At 37.8% G+C, this 19,384-nt stretch overlaps 1 protein-coding gene across 1 annotated transcript in view; it reads left to right on the top strand.

Moving 5' to 3' along the window:
- The window catches only part of VCAN (versican), a gene marked incomplete at both ends in the record, with an annotated part of 91,274 nt that overhangs the window by 50,502 nt on the left and 21,388 nt on the right, over positions 1–19,384 (top strand). The window contains 5 exons of the mRNA XM_084232926.1: positions 1,628–6,688; positions 9,880–9,993; positions 11,144–11,257; positions 16,597–16,755; positions 17,966–18,048. Of these exons, the coding sequence (XP_084089052.1) occupies positions 1,628–6,688; positions 9,880–9,993; positions 11,144–11,257; positions 16,597–16,755; positions 17,966–18,048 (5,531 nt within the window). The remainder of the gene's footprint in view (positions 1–1,627; positions 6,689–9,879; positions 9,994–11,143; positions 11,258–16,596; positions 16,756–17,965; positions 18,049–19,384) is intronic.

Raw genomic sequence — 19,384 nt, 5'->3', positions numbered from 1 at the left:
GATGGATATGTAAGAAATGAACTGTAATGTGTGAAAGTCAGACGAGAGAGAGAGAGAGGCCCAATCCTATGCAATATGCAAATAGTATTTTATGGAAACAGTGCATTGAAGATGTGATAGGAAACAGAAGAGTTTTCCCTTTTGCTTTTGTAAGAATAAAAAGGATAAATGTAAATGTGGAATAGGCCTTTTTTAGTTATGTGAAAGTCTTGTGGCCTTTGGTTTGCTTTTTTAAACTGTGGTTAAAATCAGGAAGAGCTCCTATAGCATTTTTTTGATAGTTCATATACTTCCGTATTTATGTTAACACATAAAGAATATAAGCAAACACAAGAGTTTTTTCTTTTATGACTTACCAGTAAATGTTAGATGGGATCCTTTCATACATGGGAGGGAGTTACTTCTTACAACAGCAACAATCTTTCAAGGACAGGATGGCTCCGTCATAATTATTGTTCCTACAACTTCTCAGGTTCAGCATAAGCAGGTATGGCATGGATGGGGGCAAGACTGAAAACTAATTTTGCAACAGATTCCTAGGGGTGAGAGCACAAAACAGTTCATCCTCTCTGCTTCTCTGTCTTCTTCATGGGTCAGCACACCCATGGGCACCTTTGTGCTCTGCCATGCAGTCCTAGCAGGACCTTCTGGCAGGGTGTCTGAATTTCACTGTGATGAGAGTGAAGTTCTCTGCCCAGACAAGGAGCTTTGCTGGAGGTATAAATGTCAGTTGGGTATAGTGGTTGGTATCCTTTGGCAACTTACAACCTAGGGAATGTTCTGCGAATATGTGCTATTTAAAATATGATACTTCAAATGTTTAGATAGGATCCTGAATGGCCTTTGGAGAAACTGTTAAGAAAAAGAACTTTAATTGACATGATTCAGATCATGTCTCATAAAGGATAAGGGGTTAAAGATCATGTCTCATAAAGGATAAGGGGGTTAAAGGAGGAATCTTCTTTCTGGTACTTTGAGTAAACTATCCCTGCACAGAACCCCCTCCTCCAGGACTTCCTGCTCTTGCGTCTGGGATGCAGCTGTAGTATATATGACTGTCTTATCTCACTGTTGCGATGGGGAGGGGTTGGAATAAAGTGTGAAAGAGTTGGAAAGAAACCTCTCTTTTTATTTTTCTAGAAACAGCTTTCTCTTAAACAGATTGTGACAAAAGTTCAAAAGGAATCTCGTCTCATTGCATTATTGAATAGTGTGTTAAAGCATCCTCATACGTAAAGGACAATAATCAGTTACTTTTTCTGTATGATCTGGTGAAATGGTCTGAATTTTTAATTTTTTTTCAGTTCACACAAAGATGAATCCCCACATTTCGTCATAACAATGTATATATTTGTTTCCCTGTTTCATTTTAAGGATATTGTTTGTTAAATATGTTGATGTCTCATGACCTATTTCCTTTAACCTTAACTTGGGTTTATTTTTTCCTGTTGTTAATATAAAACAGCAAATTTGAAGACTGAGAACCATGCATAGAAGGTGATTGTACTTACTGTGAAAATATTTGACTCTTTTTTGTGTGTGCGTGTGATCAGCCAACCTTGCTATCGATTTTGTACACTGCCAAATCTTCCATTTAAGTATTGTGAAAACTCTTTGTTTTTTTCAGGTCGAATGAATGATTTGAGTATGCTTGGTCATCCAATAGATTCAGAATCTAAAGAAGAGGAACCTTGTAGTGAAGAAACTGATGCAGAACACGATCTAATTTTGCCTCAGTTCATTGAAATAGATATATATCACAGTGAAGATGATGTAGATGAAAGTGACGAATGTGAAAATGCTACTGACGTAACGACAACCCCATCAGTACAGTACATAAATGGCAAGCATCTCGTCGCTGCTGTGCCCAAGGACCCAGAAATGGCAGAAGCTAGGCGTGGCCAGTTTGAAAGTGTTGCACCTTCTCAAAACTTTTCAGATAGCAGTGAAAGTGAGACTCATCAATTTGTAATAACTGAAACTGGATTGTCTACTGACTCACAACCTAGTGAATCTAAAGAAACAACTGAATCACTTGAAATCACGTGGATGCCTGAGATTCACCCTGAAATTCCAGAACATTTTTCAAGTGGTGAACCTGATCCTTTCCCCACAGTTCCATTCCGTGAGAGAGAAGCATCAGAAAGACCAGAATCAGTCACAGAGGGAGGTCTTGAACTTGATAATCAGGTGCCTGAACATACCAAGTCTGTACCTCTGTTTCCTGAAGAGTATTCAGGAGATGCTTCCATTAATCAAGAATCTCAGAGAATGTTCTTTTCAAGGGCTACAGAAATAACACTTGGTAAAAAGGCAGAAAAAAGCATGTCTGTCACAATTACTCCAAGTTTAGTCCCAAGTTCTGTGTCGGCAAATGTTTCAGAGGAAGTATCAGTTATCTTAACCAGGAATCCACAGTCTGGTGATCCACTGTCCACCATAGAAGGCTGGGTGGAAGTAACACCTAGGCAAACTGTAGAGCATTCAGGAAGTCCTTCAATTTCAATTCCAGAAGGCTCGGGGGATTCAGCAGATGATAAAGCTAAAATGTCCACCATGGTAACTGATTTGTCACAGAGAAATACTACAGATACACTCATTACTTTTGGTTCTGGCAATATAATGATCACAGAAAACCTTTTTGATGTTCCTGCAGCTACCATTTATTCAGCTTCTGAACAACCTCCTACAGTAGTGCCTACCAAATTTGAAAGGGAAACAGACACTTCTGAGTGGGTTTTCAGCCCATCTCTTGAGGGAAAGGTAAAGAAAGACGAGGAGGATGAAACTACAGTTATGGCTTCTACAGTTGAGGTACTTCCACCTACACAGCGATCAGATCAATTAATATTACCTTCTGAATTAGAAAGCTCAAATGAAGCTACACCTAGTGATTTAGCATCTATTGCCAGGAAAAATTTTATATCCTTGGCAACACCGACACCGGTGGAAAAGGAAGTGACAAACTCTACTCCTGTCTTGACAGAATCAAATATTTTAGATAATCTGGGGACACAGAGCACTGTACCCAGCTCTAATGTTCAAACTGGGGTTCACCAAGGGCTGGCCACTGTCCCAGGTAGCCCCTTTATGGAGCAGGGCTCTGGAGAAGCAGCTGCTGACCCAGAAACCACAACTGTTTCTTCATTTTCGTTAAAATTAGAGCCGAAAATTCAAACCAGAAAGGAAGCAGCTGGCACTTTGTCTCCTCAGATGGAGACCGTATTCCCTTTTGAGTCAACAGGACTTTTGAGCACTGTAATGGATGGAGAAGTTGCTGAAATTATAAGCCAAACATCCAAGGACAACCTGACTTCAGGGGTTTCAGGAGAGCCTCATCATGGGGCAGATGTAAAGGATTTCACTACAGATTTTCCTTTGGAGGAAGATTTCAGTGGTGACTTAAGAGAATACTCAACAGTCTCTCATCCCATAGCAAAAGAAGAAATAGCAATGCCAGAGGGCTCTGGGGATGCAGCATTTAAGGATCCCCAGACATCACCATCTGCAATACCCACCTCAGATACCATCAGTCACATACCTAACTTGGAAAGACCTGGTAATCCCACGGCCAGTGTGTCAGCATTTCCCTGGGAAGAGTTCACAGCCTCAGCTGAGGGTTCAGGTGAGCAATTGGCCTCAGGAGGCAGCTCTGTTGACCAAGTGTTTCCCAGTGCTGTGGGAAATATGTCTGGTACACAGTCTCCATTTGCTGGCCAGCAATGGGAAGAAATGGGTACTATCAATGATGCTGATAAAAGATCAACAATTTTACCAACAGTGGAAGCTGAAGGTACTGAAGCTGCAGCAGATAAGGAAGAAGCGAAGGTCTTTAGCACAGTTTCATTGGACTTTCCCCAAACTATGGAACAAGCAAATTTTGATTCACAAACATTCACTGACACTGGACTTCGAACCACAGATTATTCTACACTAACAATGAAGAAAATTGACATTAATGATGAGGAAGTGGAGGCGGAAGGCACTTCTTTAGCTGACATTTCTACTCCAAATCTGGATCCAAAGGGTTTGGAACCATACACTACACTCCCTGAAGCTAATCTTTTCTTAGCTACTACCTCAGTGACTAAATCTATACCAGCTGAAATTATAGTTACAGATTTACCAATCAAAGAGGAAGGAAGTATAAAATCCTCCAAAGTTACAAAACCAATAATTAAAGAGTCAGATACTGATCTTTTATTCTCTGGACTGGGATCAGGGGAAATTCTGCCTACTGCTGAATCAGAGAGCTTTACTGAAATGGAAAAAATCATTCACACTTTAGATCCCCAGACTTCTCCAGTGGAAAGTTTTGAAACAAGCATTGCCAGTGATATAAATGAAGACTATGAGGGAACGAAAAATGTACAGAATGAAGTAAGCCCACTTATTTCCAAAACAGACAGCATCTCCAAAAACAGCGTGACAGTGGCCAATACAACTTTACTTGAAATTTTAAGCGACATCAGAGCAGAAGGACCCACAACGGCACCTTTTACTTTCTCCACAGACACTGAACAGCCTCAAAGTCAGACCCACAGTTGGGCTGGAGAAATTCAATCTGGTAGGCTACAACCTATGACTGAACAAGTCTCCAATGAGAATTCTTTAACGGCAGAAGCTAAAGAAACAGCAACCTTTTCCACTGATTTCCTGGACAGAACATACAGTCTGGAGATGGCCAAAGGATCTGTTACATCAGCACCAAAATCATCTCACTTATTTTATGAACATTCTGGGGAAGGATCTGGGGAATTGGATATGGTTGATTTAGTCCACACTATTGGAACAACTCAGGCAACCAGACAAGGAAGCACCACATTTGTTTCTGATAGATCCTTGGAAAAACTTCCTGAGCTTCCAAGTGCCAAAGCTGTTACTGTTGACGGATTCCCGACGGTGTCAATGCCGCCTCTTCATTCAGAACAGAATGAAAGCTCCCCGGATCCAACTGGCTCACTGTCAAATACAATGTCATATGAGAGGCCCACAGAAGACACTGCAGGTGGTTTCCAAGAGCATCTCGTGGGATTCGAGGAGTCCACTTTAAATCCTGACAGAAGAAAAGCCACTGAAAATATTATTATAGATCTGGACAAAGAGGACAAGGATTTAATATTGACAATCACAGAGAGTACAATCCTTGAAATTCTACCTGAGCTGACATCAGATAAAAACACTATCATAGATATTGATCACACTAAGCCTGTGTATGAGGACATACTTGGAATGCAGACGGACATAGATTCAGAGCTGCCGTCAGGGCCACATGACAGTAATGAAGAAAGCCCTCAAGTTCAAGAGAAATATGAGGCAGTTGTTAATCTTTCTTTAATTGAGGAAAACTTTGAAGGCTCTGGTGATATTCTTCTGGCTACTTACACTCAGGCAACACGTCACGAGTTGCTGACTTCTGAAGACAGAAACCAGTTTGATCACATGGCCTCTGTTTTCACAACTGGGATCCCTATCCTTAGCACAGAAACGGAATTAGATATGTTGCTTCCCACAGTAACATCCCTGCCTGTTCCTAATAAGTCTGCCACAGTTAATCCCGAGATTCATGAACCAAAAGTTGTAGAAAATGTTATGGAAGACATCTTTGAATCAAGCACTTTTTCTGATGGGCAAGCAATTGCAGACCAGAGTGAAGTAATATCAACATTGGGTCATTCAGAAAAGACTCAAGATGAGTATAAAGAAAAGAAATCTGTCGGTCCTTCCTTTCAGCCAGAATTCTCTTCAGGAGCTGAGGAGGCACTGATAGATCCCACACCTTATGTAAGTATCAGTCCTATCCATTTTATGACTCAGAGTTTAACAGAGGCACCTAATGTACTGGAAGGATCCAATCCCCCAGATTACACTGAGGCAACATCAGCAGTTTCCAGTTTTGCAAAGTTACCCTCCCAGACACCATCTTCTCCGTTCACTGTCCATTTAGGCAGCAAAGCCTCTGAACATACAGAGGGTCCGCAGCCAAGTGCTCTGCCAGTTACAGATGCCAGCACTTCTCACATGTTCCCAGGAAAACCTGCAAATATTGAAGCAACTTTCAACCCTTCAAGTAAAAAGTACTTTCCTGTAACTGAACCTCCATCCTCATCTCCTGACACAGAATTGGAACCTTCAGATCAAAGTAAACCAAAGTTATTCCAACAAATGGAAGCTTCTCCCACAGAACTAATTGCTGAAGAGGGAACTGAGATCGCCCCAGATCCCCAAAACAAAACCAGTATTGAACTTTCTGGGGACACAATCAAGGTGTTTCCCAGTAATGGAACACCCAAGGCTGGAGGTGTTGTCACAGCTACAAGGGAAATTAAGTTAGAAGGTGCTACTCTGTGGCCACCTTCTACATCTGCTTCTGCAGTTTACCAGGTTGAGGCCAGTGTGGTGCCTCAGCCCAGGCCACAGACTTCTGAGGAGCCCACCATTCTTTCTTCTCTAGACATAAACCCTGAAACCCGAGTTTTGAGTAGAGAGGAGGATTCCACAGTAGCAACACCAGAACAGCAAGTATCAGTGAGAATTCTTGATTCCAATAACCAGGCAACAGTAAATACTGTGGAGTTAAATACTGAGCTTACACCATCATTTTCCTTTCTGGAAACTTCTAATGATACCGGTTTCCTGGTTGGCATTAATGAAGAGTCAGTGGAAGGCACAGCAGTTTATTTACCAGGTAAGGTCACAACATTGATAAATCTGTTTCCCAACTTGGAAACAGTCCCTTGGTCCTAACATATATAAGTATGTGCCTTTTATTGTGATGTTAAATCAATGGAGATTTTTATGTTGTTCACATAACGGCAGGACAGGCCACAGTATTGAGATACAAAGAAAGTAAGTACAGTCCAAAATGAGATACAAAGAAAGTAAGTACAGTTTATTTTTATGGGCTTTACAGATATTTTTTGTATTTTTCTAGGTTTTAGAAGCAACACACAGTTGCCACATACAAAAAATTAAAGTATTAATGGTGCAAAAACTCAATTTGGTTTCACTCACAACTGTAGCGTTGCTCTGTCTCGTATTTACGCATCTCCGTTTTAAAAATACACAAAAATCTGATTTCTCATTGATAGGTGCTATTAAGGTGGCAATATAAAAATATGTTAAGCCTTTAATAGTCGAGAATAGTTAATAGCTCTAATAAATATTTCACATGGTTTGCGCAATATCAGTTATCATTTCACACTTTCATATAATTTCCTTTCTCGAGATAGTCTGCATTTTTATTTAACAGTGCCTAGCTATAGTTGGTTTCATTCAGTATATATTCATGCTCTGCCTGTTGCGAAGGGACTTCTATGTCTTTACTGAATGATCGGAAAGCAGGAATTCGATGATGCTTCACATAGGCTATTTAATAAGATTTTCACAAATGGGTTATAAAACACATATTATCCCTGTTTAAAAGGATAGGCTGGAGGATTCAGAGAGCTTCCGTAACTTGCCCGAGGTTGCAGAGAGACACAATATTGTGGCAAAAGTGAGATCTGAACCTTGGTCATCTCCACTACAAAGTGGAGATGATCTTTTTACTGACCCTTGTTGGTTTCCTATTAACGTATTGTAAAAATTAACCATTGATATTTAATGATATGTAAACCAGAAATCTTGGAATACTTACTTTGTAGAATTCACTTTTTGTTTAATCTAGCCTGGTATGTTGAAAAGTCCACTTTAATGATGTTTTCCAGGAACATTATTTAAATGTAATGTGAGTGGAATCCACAAGTGCTCATCACCACCTAGCTGCCTCCTAGGAAAAAAAAGTAGTACTCAAAAAGCCATGTTAGTTGAAAATATGTTTTATCTTCATAAATATGTTTTATGGCATGGCTATACTTAGAATTATTTCTTCTGATCTTAGCAGCAGCATCTTGTGAAAAGAAAGTAGTTATTAAGAGCAAATATTATAAACAGTTTAAACTATTGTTATATAGGCAGTGTATTTTATGAATAAAATCGATCAAAGGTGGTTGATGGATTTTTGTTTGTTTTCACTCTATATTTATCTGGCCAGTATTTATTATTTTGTAATTGAAATATACTTAAGAATGGTAAAAAGCAAGGTCTGGAAATCATTGTAATAATCATATACATACAGGAGAATTAGGTTTGACAAATGAAGGCGAAATGTGTACCAGTTGCCACTCCACCAAGTTTACCAAGATTAAAACTTGCGACTTCATTGCAAAATAAATTGTCATTTTAGGTTAATTTGGTAAGCAGGAGCTCATATTGGATATCCTGGTCTCTCTCTTACAGATTCAACTTTCAGAGATTAAAACGAGCTGATTTAGAGTAGAATAAAATCGTAAAAACAAAACTTTTTCTCCTAATCTAAACTACTTTAAGTTCACAGAAAGACCATGTTCTTGCCAAGCACTTATCATACCCTCTCTGCGTGGTGCCTAGTGTCTGTGGTGGGAATTCTAGTAATACTTTCCCGTTTGTGTGACACATAGTTTACTGAGCATGCTTAGATATGGTCATTTCAATTTTGCTCTGAAGGCAGCATGTGGATGTGTTAACTGTAGTCTTGTGATATAAGCAGTACTTTCAAAGACAGAAAGCTAAACTACTAAGGAGATTCTAAATATTTTTAGAGCTCTATGAGAGTCTTAGGAAAATTGGGCTAATTTTTAAGAAGTAGATACAAACATCTGAATTAACTTCATGCAGTTGAACCCAACACATGCAAATGTGTATCTGTCAAATCTTTCTAGTGGTCCAGAATTTACTTAACACTCAGAAAGTTTGAGTTTGACTTTCCTGTGTGTGATAGGCTCAATTATCTTCCAGAACAGTTCCTTGCTTATCTTAATATTCCTTTAGTTCATACTTCATAAGTAAACTTACTTTTTTTTTTTTCGTGTGTAATTATTTCAGGGTTGGGGACTTAAGATTTTTGAAGATAAGATTTTTGTTTCATATCTAACCTATTTATTCAATTATTTTGTGAAATTTCAACTCTTGTTGGATTCTTGAACATTTTAAAACTTTTGTAATTCTGAAAAAGTTTTCAAATAATAGATATGTTGTTAATGTAAATACAATTATGCAAGTAATAGTATGGAGTAAAATATGTGCTTCAAATGTTAAAGTATGTGCATTTAGAAAATACTTAAACTATTTCTTCTCATAAATCTGTGTTTCTTGCCTTTCTGTTTATCTCCTTGGAGTGTCAATTCTATTTGTGCTTTAATGAGAAAACTGTAATAAAAAATTGGGTTTTCATTTTAGAATAGGTGTTTGTATTTGTTTTTATACAGTAGCATTTAATCCATGTGTTGCTTTTCTTCAAGTATAGTTTAAAGGAGTACATTTGGAACGTGTTTTTGGAAAAAGCATATTAATGTAGCAGAAGAGACTTCAGTGCACACTTTCGAAGAAACACAGTTTCTGAGCATTAAGTGGTAAAAGGCAATAATAATTCAAATGATGGTAACAAGCCAATCTGCTAAAAAGAATGCATGTTCTGTGTATCCAGCCATTTCACATGAACTAACCTCGTTTAAAAGAATACATTTTCCATTCACTGTGCACATATGTGTAATCATTTTTGACTAAAATCAATTGCCATTATCATGCCAACTAAATCTGCATTAGAATATACTAGTTGCCAGATACTGTACCAAAAAAATCATTTAAAAAAATGAATCCAAGAAATGAATTATAACAATTAGTTATAATGCCAAGAAGCACTCCAGAAAGCAAAATTAATGTTAAAATTTATGTGTAGTTTTTCTAAATTGCTATGGTAAAGCTTGCATTATGGTAGCAATAAGTGGCATTTTATGCTAAAATGTGTTGAAACTTAGCAATGAGCCTAATTACTTTTTTTTTTTCCCCTGAACATGGTAGGACCTGATCGTTGCAAAACGAATCCATGCCTTAATGGAGGCACCTGTTATCCAACTGAGACTTCCTATGTATGTACCTGTGTGCCAGGATACAGTGGTGATCAATGTGAACTTGGTAAGATCTTCTTGGCTGAAAGAAGGTAGATTTCAGGATGTATATTGAGGAAAATTTTGCATTACTTAAATCGATAAAAGAGCTTCAGAAGCAGCCATTTGTAAGTGAATTATAATGCTAAATGAAGTTTAAAAATAATAGGCTAATTTAAGTTGGATCTGGGAAATAAAGATAGGTGTTTCATAATTTTCATCAGAGGGGATCATGGAAATCTGTAAAAAGTTTGCATTTGATATAGATCTTAAAGTTGGGGAGGATTTTGATAGATTGTGGTAGACCTGAAAACCTAAAATTATGGTATGAATGGGAGATTTAGACAAAACAAAAGCACAGAGACCACAATTGCACAAATGCATCTGAGTGACTGCAGGGCTTCAGGTATGCCTACTTCTGGATTTATGGGAGAGAAACATTAGGAGAGAATACTATGGGTGTAGGCCTGAGAAGGTCCTAAGTCCAGTGTACTGAGCAGTTTTACTTTATACTCTAATGGAGTGATTCTGAGATTTTTGCATATGTTGGAATTGCTTGGAGGGCTTGGTAAAATATGGGCATTTGTTTGCATCCTTCCAGGATCTGTTTCAGTGGGCGTGGATTGGGCCTGGGAACATGTATTTCTAACATTCTCCTGTGATGCCCAGGCTACTGAGACAGGGCCACTGACTGGGCAGTTGGGATGTATGGAATGATTAGAAGCCAAGGAAAAATCTTATCATGACAATCAGTGTGAAGGATGGGCTCAGAGGCAGTGAGTCCATTTAATTGTTTTCAGAATTCCACAGACAGGTAACCCCAGCTGAGCCAGGGTTGCAGTTGGGAGAGGGCTGGGGACCTTATCAGTTTCAGTACTCATCTAAAAGCACAAAAGGAAATGACCCTCCTCTAATTATTGTTGAAAGTTTCTTAGGGTTGCCAGATCTTTCAAATAAAATACCATTAGAAAGGTCGGTTCAATTTGAATTTCAGATAAAAAAAGAAATATTTTTCTTAGTTGCCTTATGATCCATATATAGCAGGGGACATACAAAAAAAAATATTATTTAATTTTTTTTAATTTAAAATTCAAATGGAACTGAACTTCACTAAAATAGAATCCCATTTTTGACTTGTTTTGAAAGTATTTCTGCGACCTTTGATGATTTTATTTCAGATTTTGATGAATGTCACTCTAACCCCTGTCGAAATGGTGCCACCTGTGTTGATGGTTTTAATACCTTCAGATGCCTCTGCCTTCCAAGCTATGTTGGTGCACTTTGTGAGCAAGGTAAGAGCTATTGAAACAAACGTTATTGAAACTTCATTTCAAATGTTACTTCTAGATAGTCTGTGTCATACTGATTTGGATGGTTTTAATAAGTTTGACCCTATTGCATCCTTTTCCTACAGAGGGAAATTCAGAGGTTAACTAAATACATTAGGTTTCCTTATGTGTCCATAGCTCACAACATCTGAACAATAGTGTTTACTAGAATATTGTTATTTTGCTGATAGGATAGAATTGAATATGACACACTGAGCTGAATTTAAGGACATCTAGTTATCAAAAGGATCACTGTTGTAATTATTTTTCCTAGGGTCAACCTAGGCCTAGACCATAATCCACATAAGTGGTTTTCACCAAGGGATATTGAATTCAGTTAGTTGCCTTATCTTCTCCACTCCCTCTAAGTACTTGAGAGATTCATTGGCCTATTTTTCCTAGTCAATCGTCTCTGGAAAATACGTTAATATAGTTGTTAGAATACATGAGCTTTGGTTTGGCAAACACTATGTAAAAGATACTGTGATTCGGCTAAGTAGAGAATTTTCCTATTGAAGAAGTATCTACTTTTTCTGAATGAAAGGCTTATGTTCATGATGACTGGAATCTCATGATCCCTGTAATTTACATTTTATGGCCAACCTGAGAGCGTATTTTAGGTGGCTAATGGTAACGTTGCTTAGTCCATCAATCAGAAACAGATTGTACGCCCAGCACACTCACTAAGCTTTGGAACATCAATTTCCTCTACTTAAAGTCCTGCAGTGGTTTGGCTTTGACAAAAGTGCTTAGTGCCAAACTTCCATTCCACCAGACAAATTGAAAATGTATTAGACACTCAGGCACATTGGTCTGGGCGTACATTCTGCTTTGCAGCGTTAATCCTGATGTCACCACAGTTTAAGGCAAGCTGAAAGAAGCATGTACTGAATTGCCATTACGTGAAGGGATGGGTGATGGCTAAGTTTTTATGGCTTTTTTCACTTTATTATATAAAATGTCTTTTTTAGAATTTTTAAAGTTTAATCTGAAAATTATCCAATTGAGATCCTCCTCTCAAAGGAAAATGTAAGAAAGTTATCATTTGTTGAAGAAAACAAGGGGGTGAGACATTTGAAACTTTGCAAAGCATTAAAATGCAATTCAAAAGTCATTTGTTCAACCGTTGATTGAGTACCTACTGTCCTCTAGGACTGAGTTGGGCACTGGAGATAGAACTCTGAACAAAACAAAGTCCCCAGCCTCGGTGACTTAGCACAAACCTTGGCATGGAAGAAAAAAAAGATATTTGTTGAATATTTTATAGTTTACCAAATGCTTACAGGTACATCATGTGATTGGTTGGCATTATATTTCTATATGTCAAGAAATTGGGACTCAAAGAGGAAAAGTGATGGTTCAGAGTGATACAGCTAGTAGTGGACCGATGTGACCTTTTAAAACCCAGGATTTTTTCAAAATCAGTTCTAGAATAACTCTGAAAGATAGGCATTTTATTTACATGTATAACTGATGGATTCACTAGTGAAAGATCATCGCAAGGGACTTTAAGGCCAGTTACATTTTCTCTCTCTTCAAAAAACTATTAAAAAGAAAACATTTTAATTTTTTCTTTTATTTCTGGTGCCATCAAAATTTCATGTACATTTATTTTTATCTTAAAGCACTTTTAACTTCCATCCACATTATTTGTCGAGAAACGGATATCCCAGTCTGTTTACCAGTTGCAGCTGTGCGCCTGTGATTTATTGCCAGCACATTGCAAGATTTTTTTCTCCTCTCTTCAGGTTGCCTAAGAACAAATGTTTTCTTCATTAACAGCAGCATTGTTGTCTAAACAGCCTTCTCTCCAAATTTCAGTGATGACTGCGTCATTGTTTTTTCAGCTGACCTTTTCTGTTCTCTAACTTCCCAACTCCCAGTAACTCCGGAGCAAGGGACACATTTTGATGGAATGATAACAGATAAAACATCTAGATGGGGGCATAGAACACTGAAGAAACAGTTATATGCACACATTGCCCCCAGTCCCTGAGACAGCTTGCCAGCAAGAAGTGTCTGAGTGTAGACTATTTCTAAAGTTTGACAATTGTATGTCAGTAGTGTTGAAAACATTGCTAATCTAGCATAAAAAGAGTAGAATTTTTTTGTGAGATTAAGAGTAATAGTTTTCAGTCTTTTCTGGTCTTGAATAGGAGTTGTACCCTCCTTCCTGCCCCTCTCCCCGCCCCCCCCCACCTCCCCCCAGCCACACACACACACACACACACACAGCTGCCTGGGCCTGCCATCACAAACAGCAAAACCAAATCTGGGATTTTGTCATGTAATCTAGGCACCATGGTTTTAAAACATAAGACATTTCCATACATCAGATGATTTTTAAGAAAATATCATCCCAAAGGTTAGCTTTAAATAAATGAAATGCTATGTTATTATCTTTAGGTAAGATTGGAAAAATAAAGACGACTTCTTCTATCTTTTACCAGAACACATCCTAGAAGATGCTGTTTGATGCATAATCTTTCATTATATGTTTATGGAATTTATGAATAGTGAAAATTAAGTGAATCTGCATGGAAATTTGGCTTTTTTGTTAAAATTTAAAGTCACTCTGTTATTTGCACATGTATTAATAGTCATTGGGAATCTATGGCTTAGAAAATGAGGATAGTAAATTGTACAGATAGTAAGTTGTCATTGTTTTTTTTTTGAGATTTATTTATTTATGCATGCAAGAGCTGGGGTATAGGCCAGAAATGCGGGTGAGTGAGAGGGTTCACCAGAGACAGAGTGGGGAACAGAGCAGGCAGATTGCCCGAAATACAATGCTGAGGGGAGCAGAGGGCGAGCCAGGAGAGGTCTGCTGTGCCATGTGGATAGGTCCCTGGCCAGGGATTGAACTCATGCTGCAGAGGCTGTGGAATGCTTCATAGTGTGGTGCTTAACCCCTTGTGCCACCAGGGAGGCCCTGTCATTGTTTGGTTTTAACAGAAACCCTGCCCCAGGTTTTTAGACCCATATTCTGCTAGGAATCTATGCACTCACTAACTGACTTAGGCACTGTAGCACGATGTGATCATGACATCTAAAATTTATGATCACTTGGGATTTTTGTGTAAGAAGAAAAATTCTTAATGATAATCTGTTTTAAAAGAAAACCAAACTAAACCCCATTTGTGATAATAGAAGAAAAAGGTATAGGGAAGAATTTTTTCTAGTATTACTCAGTAAGTTAGAGATCCTCTAGGATTTTAAACTGAGTATCTTAAAGTAAATGATAATTTCTAAGGTTAAGGAGGGCTGTGTTGTTATAATATCACATTGCTGATTTTAACAGTGAGGGTGTGTTAAAAAATTTTGCAATTCTCGCCCTCTATAACCTAATGCCTTCATATATAAAGCTCTTTTCCTCCCCAGACTCCCTAATTCACCTCTAAATTTTGCCATGTGAACTTCCCAATAGAAAATTGCAACATCCAAGTAGCTGAAATATGATTCATTCTTGGGTGCTGAGTGTTAGTTTTATACCAAATCATCTAGCTGTGTCTTGGGTCCTTTCCTTTGAGATTTGGTGATCTCCAAACAACACGATAATAAAACTCTAAACTTCCAGTGCACATTAGTAAAACCAATTAGTCATCTCGCTGTAACTAAACAATAGCCTGATAGACTAAACTGAAATAAAGACTGCTCTAGCGATAAGCTGTGTCTGTTGTATGACTGTGGGCTAAATCACCAAAGTCAGGAAAAAATGGAATCTCTGAATGCATGCTGTCCCACAATTATAGAAAAAGGAGTGATGAGAGAGAGAGTTAAGAGATAATTTGACTTTCAACTTAGCCATCATGTCAGAGATATAAAACTTGCATTTAGGGCCTCCCTGGTGGCACAGGGGGTTTAGCACCGCACTATGAAGCAATCCACAGCCTCTGCAGCATGAGTTCGATCCCTGGCCAGCCAGGGAGAAACCCACATGGCGCAGCAGACCTCTCCTGTCTTGCCTGCTGCTCCCTTCAGCAGTGCATTTCAGTCAGTCTACCTGTTCTGTTCCCCACTCTGTCTCTGGTGTATCCTCTCACCACACCCCACCCCCATCTCTGGCCTGTACCCCAGCTCTTATTTGCATAAATAAATAAATCTTCAAAAAAATTTGCATTTATCCAGTACATAAGTACTATTTCTTCTAGTACAGTTTTGTTTTCTTCACTGATAAATAAAATTATGGGAGGGAATAAAATCAGGAATAGTTGTTTGCTAAGCTGGAAAGAATTCTAAGAACATTCAATAGTGATTTTATGTGTAATAGCTGATTTTAGATGTGATCAGCTCAATCTATTTGGGAGATTAATTTTATGAATGTCAAAATTATTTCTATTGGCCATTATTTAATACTATAGTTTAAACCCACCCCGTGTGTGTGTGTGTCTGAAAGAAAATGACCAATTATAATACAGCGTTAGGGGCAAGACTGCTTTCTTGTAAAAGTACAATAAACTGGAGATCAAGAATCAACTGAATATGATGGCAGAGTAAATTTAGATAGAGTTGAAAGATATTTTCATCCTAGTAGGATACTAGTTATAGTGTGCTTGTTATGAAAGAGCAATGTACATGATATATGTATCCTCACACAAATGTACAGATATGCAAATGGTTTGCTGAAATGAGGTATCCTAAATTAAGGAATTTTGGTTATTTCATTATGAATAAAGTTAAAATCCTCATGCACTGGGAATTATCTATATTCCTTTTCCTTTGGGAAAAAGGCACACTTTCTAAGATGTATACCAGAAGCTGTCTACCAGTGTAGAATTTTTTCTCTCTTTTTAAATCTTACCTGACAAGAGCCTGTGGCAACTCAGCTATCTCCACAGGAAGTTGAAAAGGACTCCTTCCAGAGCCTTTGAAGTCTATGTGCAAACAGAACATTCATGATCCTATTAGCCAGAATTCTTATCTTATCATTTGAATGATTCTCTTTAGAAAATTTGTGATGATGAGGAATTAGCCTGAATGCCTTCCCACATTAAGTCAAGAGATTGACTGAAACCTTAGAGGTTTGACTGGCCTCTCTTCCATTTTTCTCTTCTACTCAAGCTGGCTTTAATCAAGGAATTTACAGTTAGATACTGCCTTTCAACCCAAAAGATATATAGCCACCCACATTGCAGCAATCAGTTGGGCTCTTTTTATCATAATCTCTTGGTCATTGTGACCAAATTCTATGAAGCAGTTACTTCAGGGACACTGCATTGATATTGTCTCTATTAACACTCCAATTTGGTGAGCCAAATTTGAATAACGTTGATGAATTTAATGAATCTCTTGTTTCTTCTCAGACACGGAGACTTGTGACTATGGCTGGCACAAATTCCAAGGGCAGTGCTACAAATACTTTGCCCATCGCCGTACTTGGGACGCAGCTGAACGGGAATGCCGCCTGCAGGGTGCCCATCTCACCAGCATTCTGTCTCATGAAGAACAAATGTTTGTGAATCGTATGTACCAAATACACATGGTTTTTTGAAGGTTTCATTCCTTCTCACCTTCTTAATTTTCTCACTATCTAACTGCAAAGAAATAACTTTTCCAGCTATAAATTCCTCTTCTGTCCATTACTTGGAATCATTCCTCCTGTGTGAGTTCCCGCCCAACTTGGGGAGCTTTCAGCTAGAACCTAAGCCAGCAGTAATAGGTGAAACCTTGCTATAGGTTGAATTGTAAGAAATTGCTATTTGATCTTTTTTTTCTTGGATCAAATTACAAAATGGTTACTACTTCTTATGTTTCAATCTAATTGTTCTCATGATTACTTTCTTCATCTTTATTTTAAATATGGACATGTGTTGTTTAATAAGAAATTGCATTCAATTATTTTTGTCCTGGTAATTAAAATTTAATTGTTAAGAGTACCCTAAGCTTATCCTCTGTACAGAATTATTCTCTTGCAAATTTCTAATTATTTTAAACCATAGGAAGTGGAATTTTTATTAGGGACGTGAATAACTGGATACTGAAAGCAATGAAACTTAATCCTCAACTGGTGTAATTACTCAAACTATATCCCAAAGGGGAACACAGCAAGCTTTTATGTAAAAAATTTTTCCTCATGAAACGTTGCTTGATGCTTTATTAGATAGGTTCTCATGATATCTGCTTTATTTTAGAAGTTGTTGATTAACTTGTAATCTGGATATTCATTTAACTTTTTTTGCTCAGTATCCTTGCCAGTGACTCATCTCATAGTAATAGTAATTATTTTGAGGGTGATATTTTGCAGAACAGTTTGGTCTAGGTGTTTACTGCTTAAAATGCTTTGAGAAGCAGCATGTGAGGCTAGCATGGGTAAGATCTGTCACATTCTATTGGGCCACTGAATTTTTGCCAAGAGCATAGATAATCAAAGAACAAATGGAAAGTTTCAATCATGAGTGAAGATGGAAAAAAATACTTAATTAGGTGAACTGCTAGGAAATTTTTGTCTATGTCTGATAAAATTTCACAATATTTGCAAATAAGCATTTTAATTTAAAGCACATTGGTCAGAAGAACCAAAGATAGTTAGACTTTGAAAGATTTTTATGAGCAACTAAACAAAAATCCAGTCAGGAAAGAGGATGTATGATTCACTCTGAAAATAATTTTCTTTGACACTATATTTTAGTGGGAAAGGTAATAAAACTATGTTTGCTGTTTCCCATCCCTTAGGTGTGGGCCATGATTACCAGTGGATAGGCCTCAATGACAAGATGTTTGAGCATGACTTCCGTTGGACTGATGGCAGCTCCCTGGTAAGTTTCTAAGGAAAGTGATACCAATTCTAAGAACTAGGTACTGTGTACTGACTGCATGTTACAGAGGCACATAGACTGGAGACCAGGAAAGTGACTTGTTAGGGTCATTCAGTGAAATAGAGGGAAGTTAGAATAGACTTCCATGAGAACTAATCCAGCTACCAGTGTTCCTGCAACTTTGACTCACTTTAAAAGAGGAAGATATCAGATTTCCATTCAAATGGAAAAGTGAGTGCGTAATCTATTGAATTACCTCAGGTTTGTCTTTCAGATGATGATGTTTGTTTTTTATTGCTTCAAAGAAAAAAAGAAATATAAGAGAAAATTGCTTTGAAACATACTCCCTTATATAATTGCACTGGAAATTTAAGACATGGCTCATTTTTATCCAAGTAAAAGTGATCATTTTATCCACCTGAAAAAGTTTGTTGAGTTATGGTCTTGTGCCTTTCTACCATTCAAACTCTGTTGATACTTATCTAGTTTTCAGCTTTTTCTATAGAAAGGAGTGACTTGGAATACTGGTCACAACTTGAGTGGGTTGGATAAAACTTTTTTTTTTTTGGTCAGGATAGGTCAAACTGGAACTACTACTAGCAAATATATGCATCTATTTCTTTAGAAATTGGCTGTTCTCCTGGTTCTAGGCACTGACAGTGTTTTAGCGTCTCCTAGGGGTGTAATTAAACAACTGGTGCCTAGGCTTCAGGCCAGAGTCATTAAAGCTAAATGTCCAAGTATCTTAGGTGATTCTAAAGTGCAAATTTGGGATCCACTGGGCTAGATGTTAAGTGTAAATTAAATTCTAAACTAGACAAACAAGGGCAAAAATGGGACTTTTTTTAAAGCTCTTTTTGAGTGTGAATTACAAGGTGCTTGAATTTTATAACTAACAGCCACTCATCTAGATTTAATGAATTTGGCAAAATATAAAGTTCATCCTAGATGGATGCCAATGTAATCTCTGGCTTTGGAACTTCTGCTGTGTTCAAGAAACATTCCTGTGTTCTTCTCAACCTACAGCTAATTCCTTTTCTGTGCCAGTCTTTATACTAAGCATTTGCATTTGCTTATTCCCCATAATAATCTTTTAGAGAACCATTAGATATTTTACAGGTAAAGGAAGGGAAGGTCAGTTAGGCCAAGCTACCTGTCCAGAGTCACAATACTAGTGAGGGGTGAATCAGTATTTGAACTGAGACCTGTCTCCAAAACTACAGACTTTCTTCTAGCTGGTACCTCCATGATTTTAAGAAGAGTATCCCTTAGGTATTTTGCAACCTCAAAATACAGCAACCTCATTTTGCAACCTCAAAATACAGCCTGGTTTGTC

The sequence above is a fragment of the Talpa europaea genome, assembly GCF_964194135.1.
Source record: "Talpa europaea genome assembly, chromosome: 5".
In the NCBI taxonomy this organism is placed as follows: domain Eukaryota; kingdom Metazoa; phylum Chordata; class Mammalia; order Eulipotyphla; family Talpidae; genus Talpa; species Talpa europaea.
This window is presented reverse-complemented; position numbering and strand designations above follow the sequence as displayed.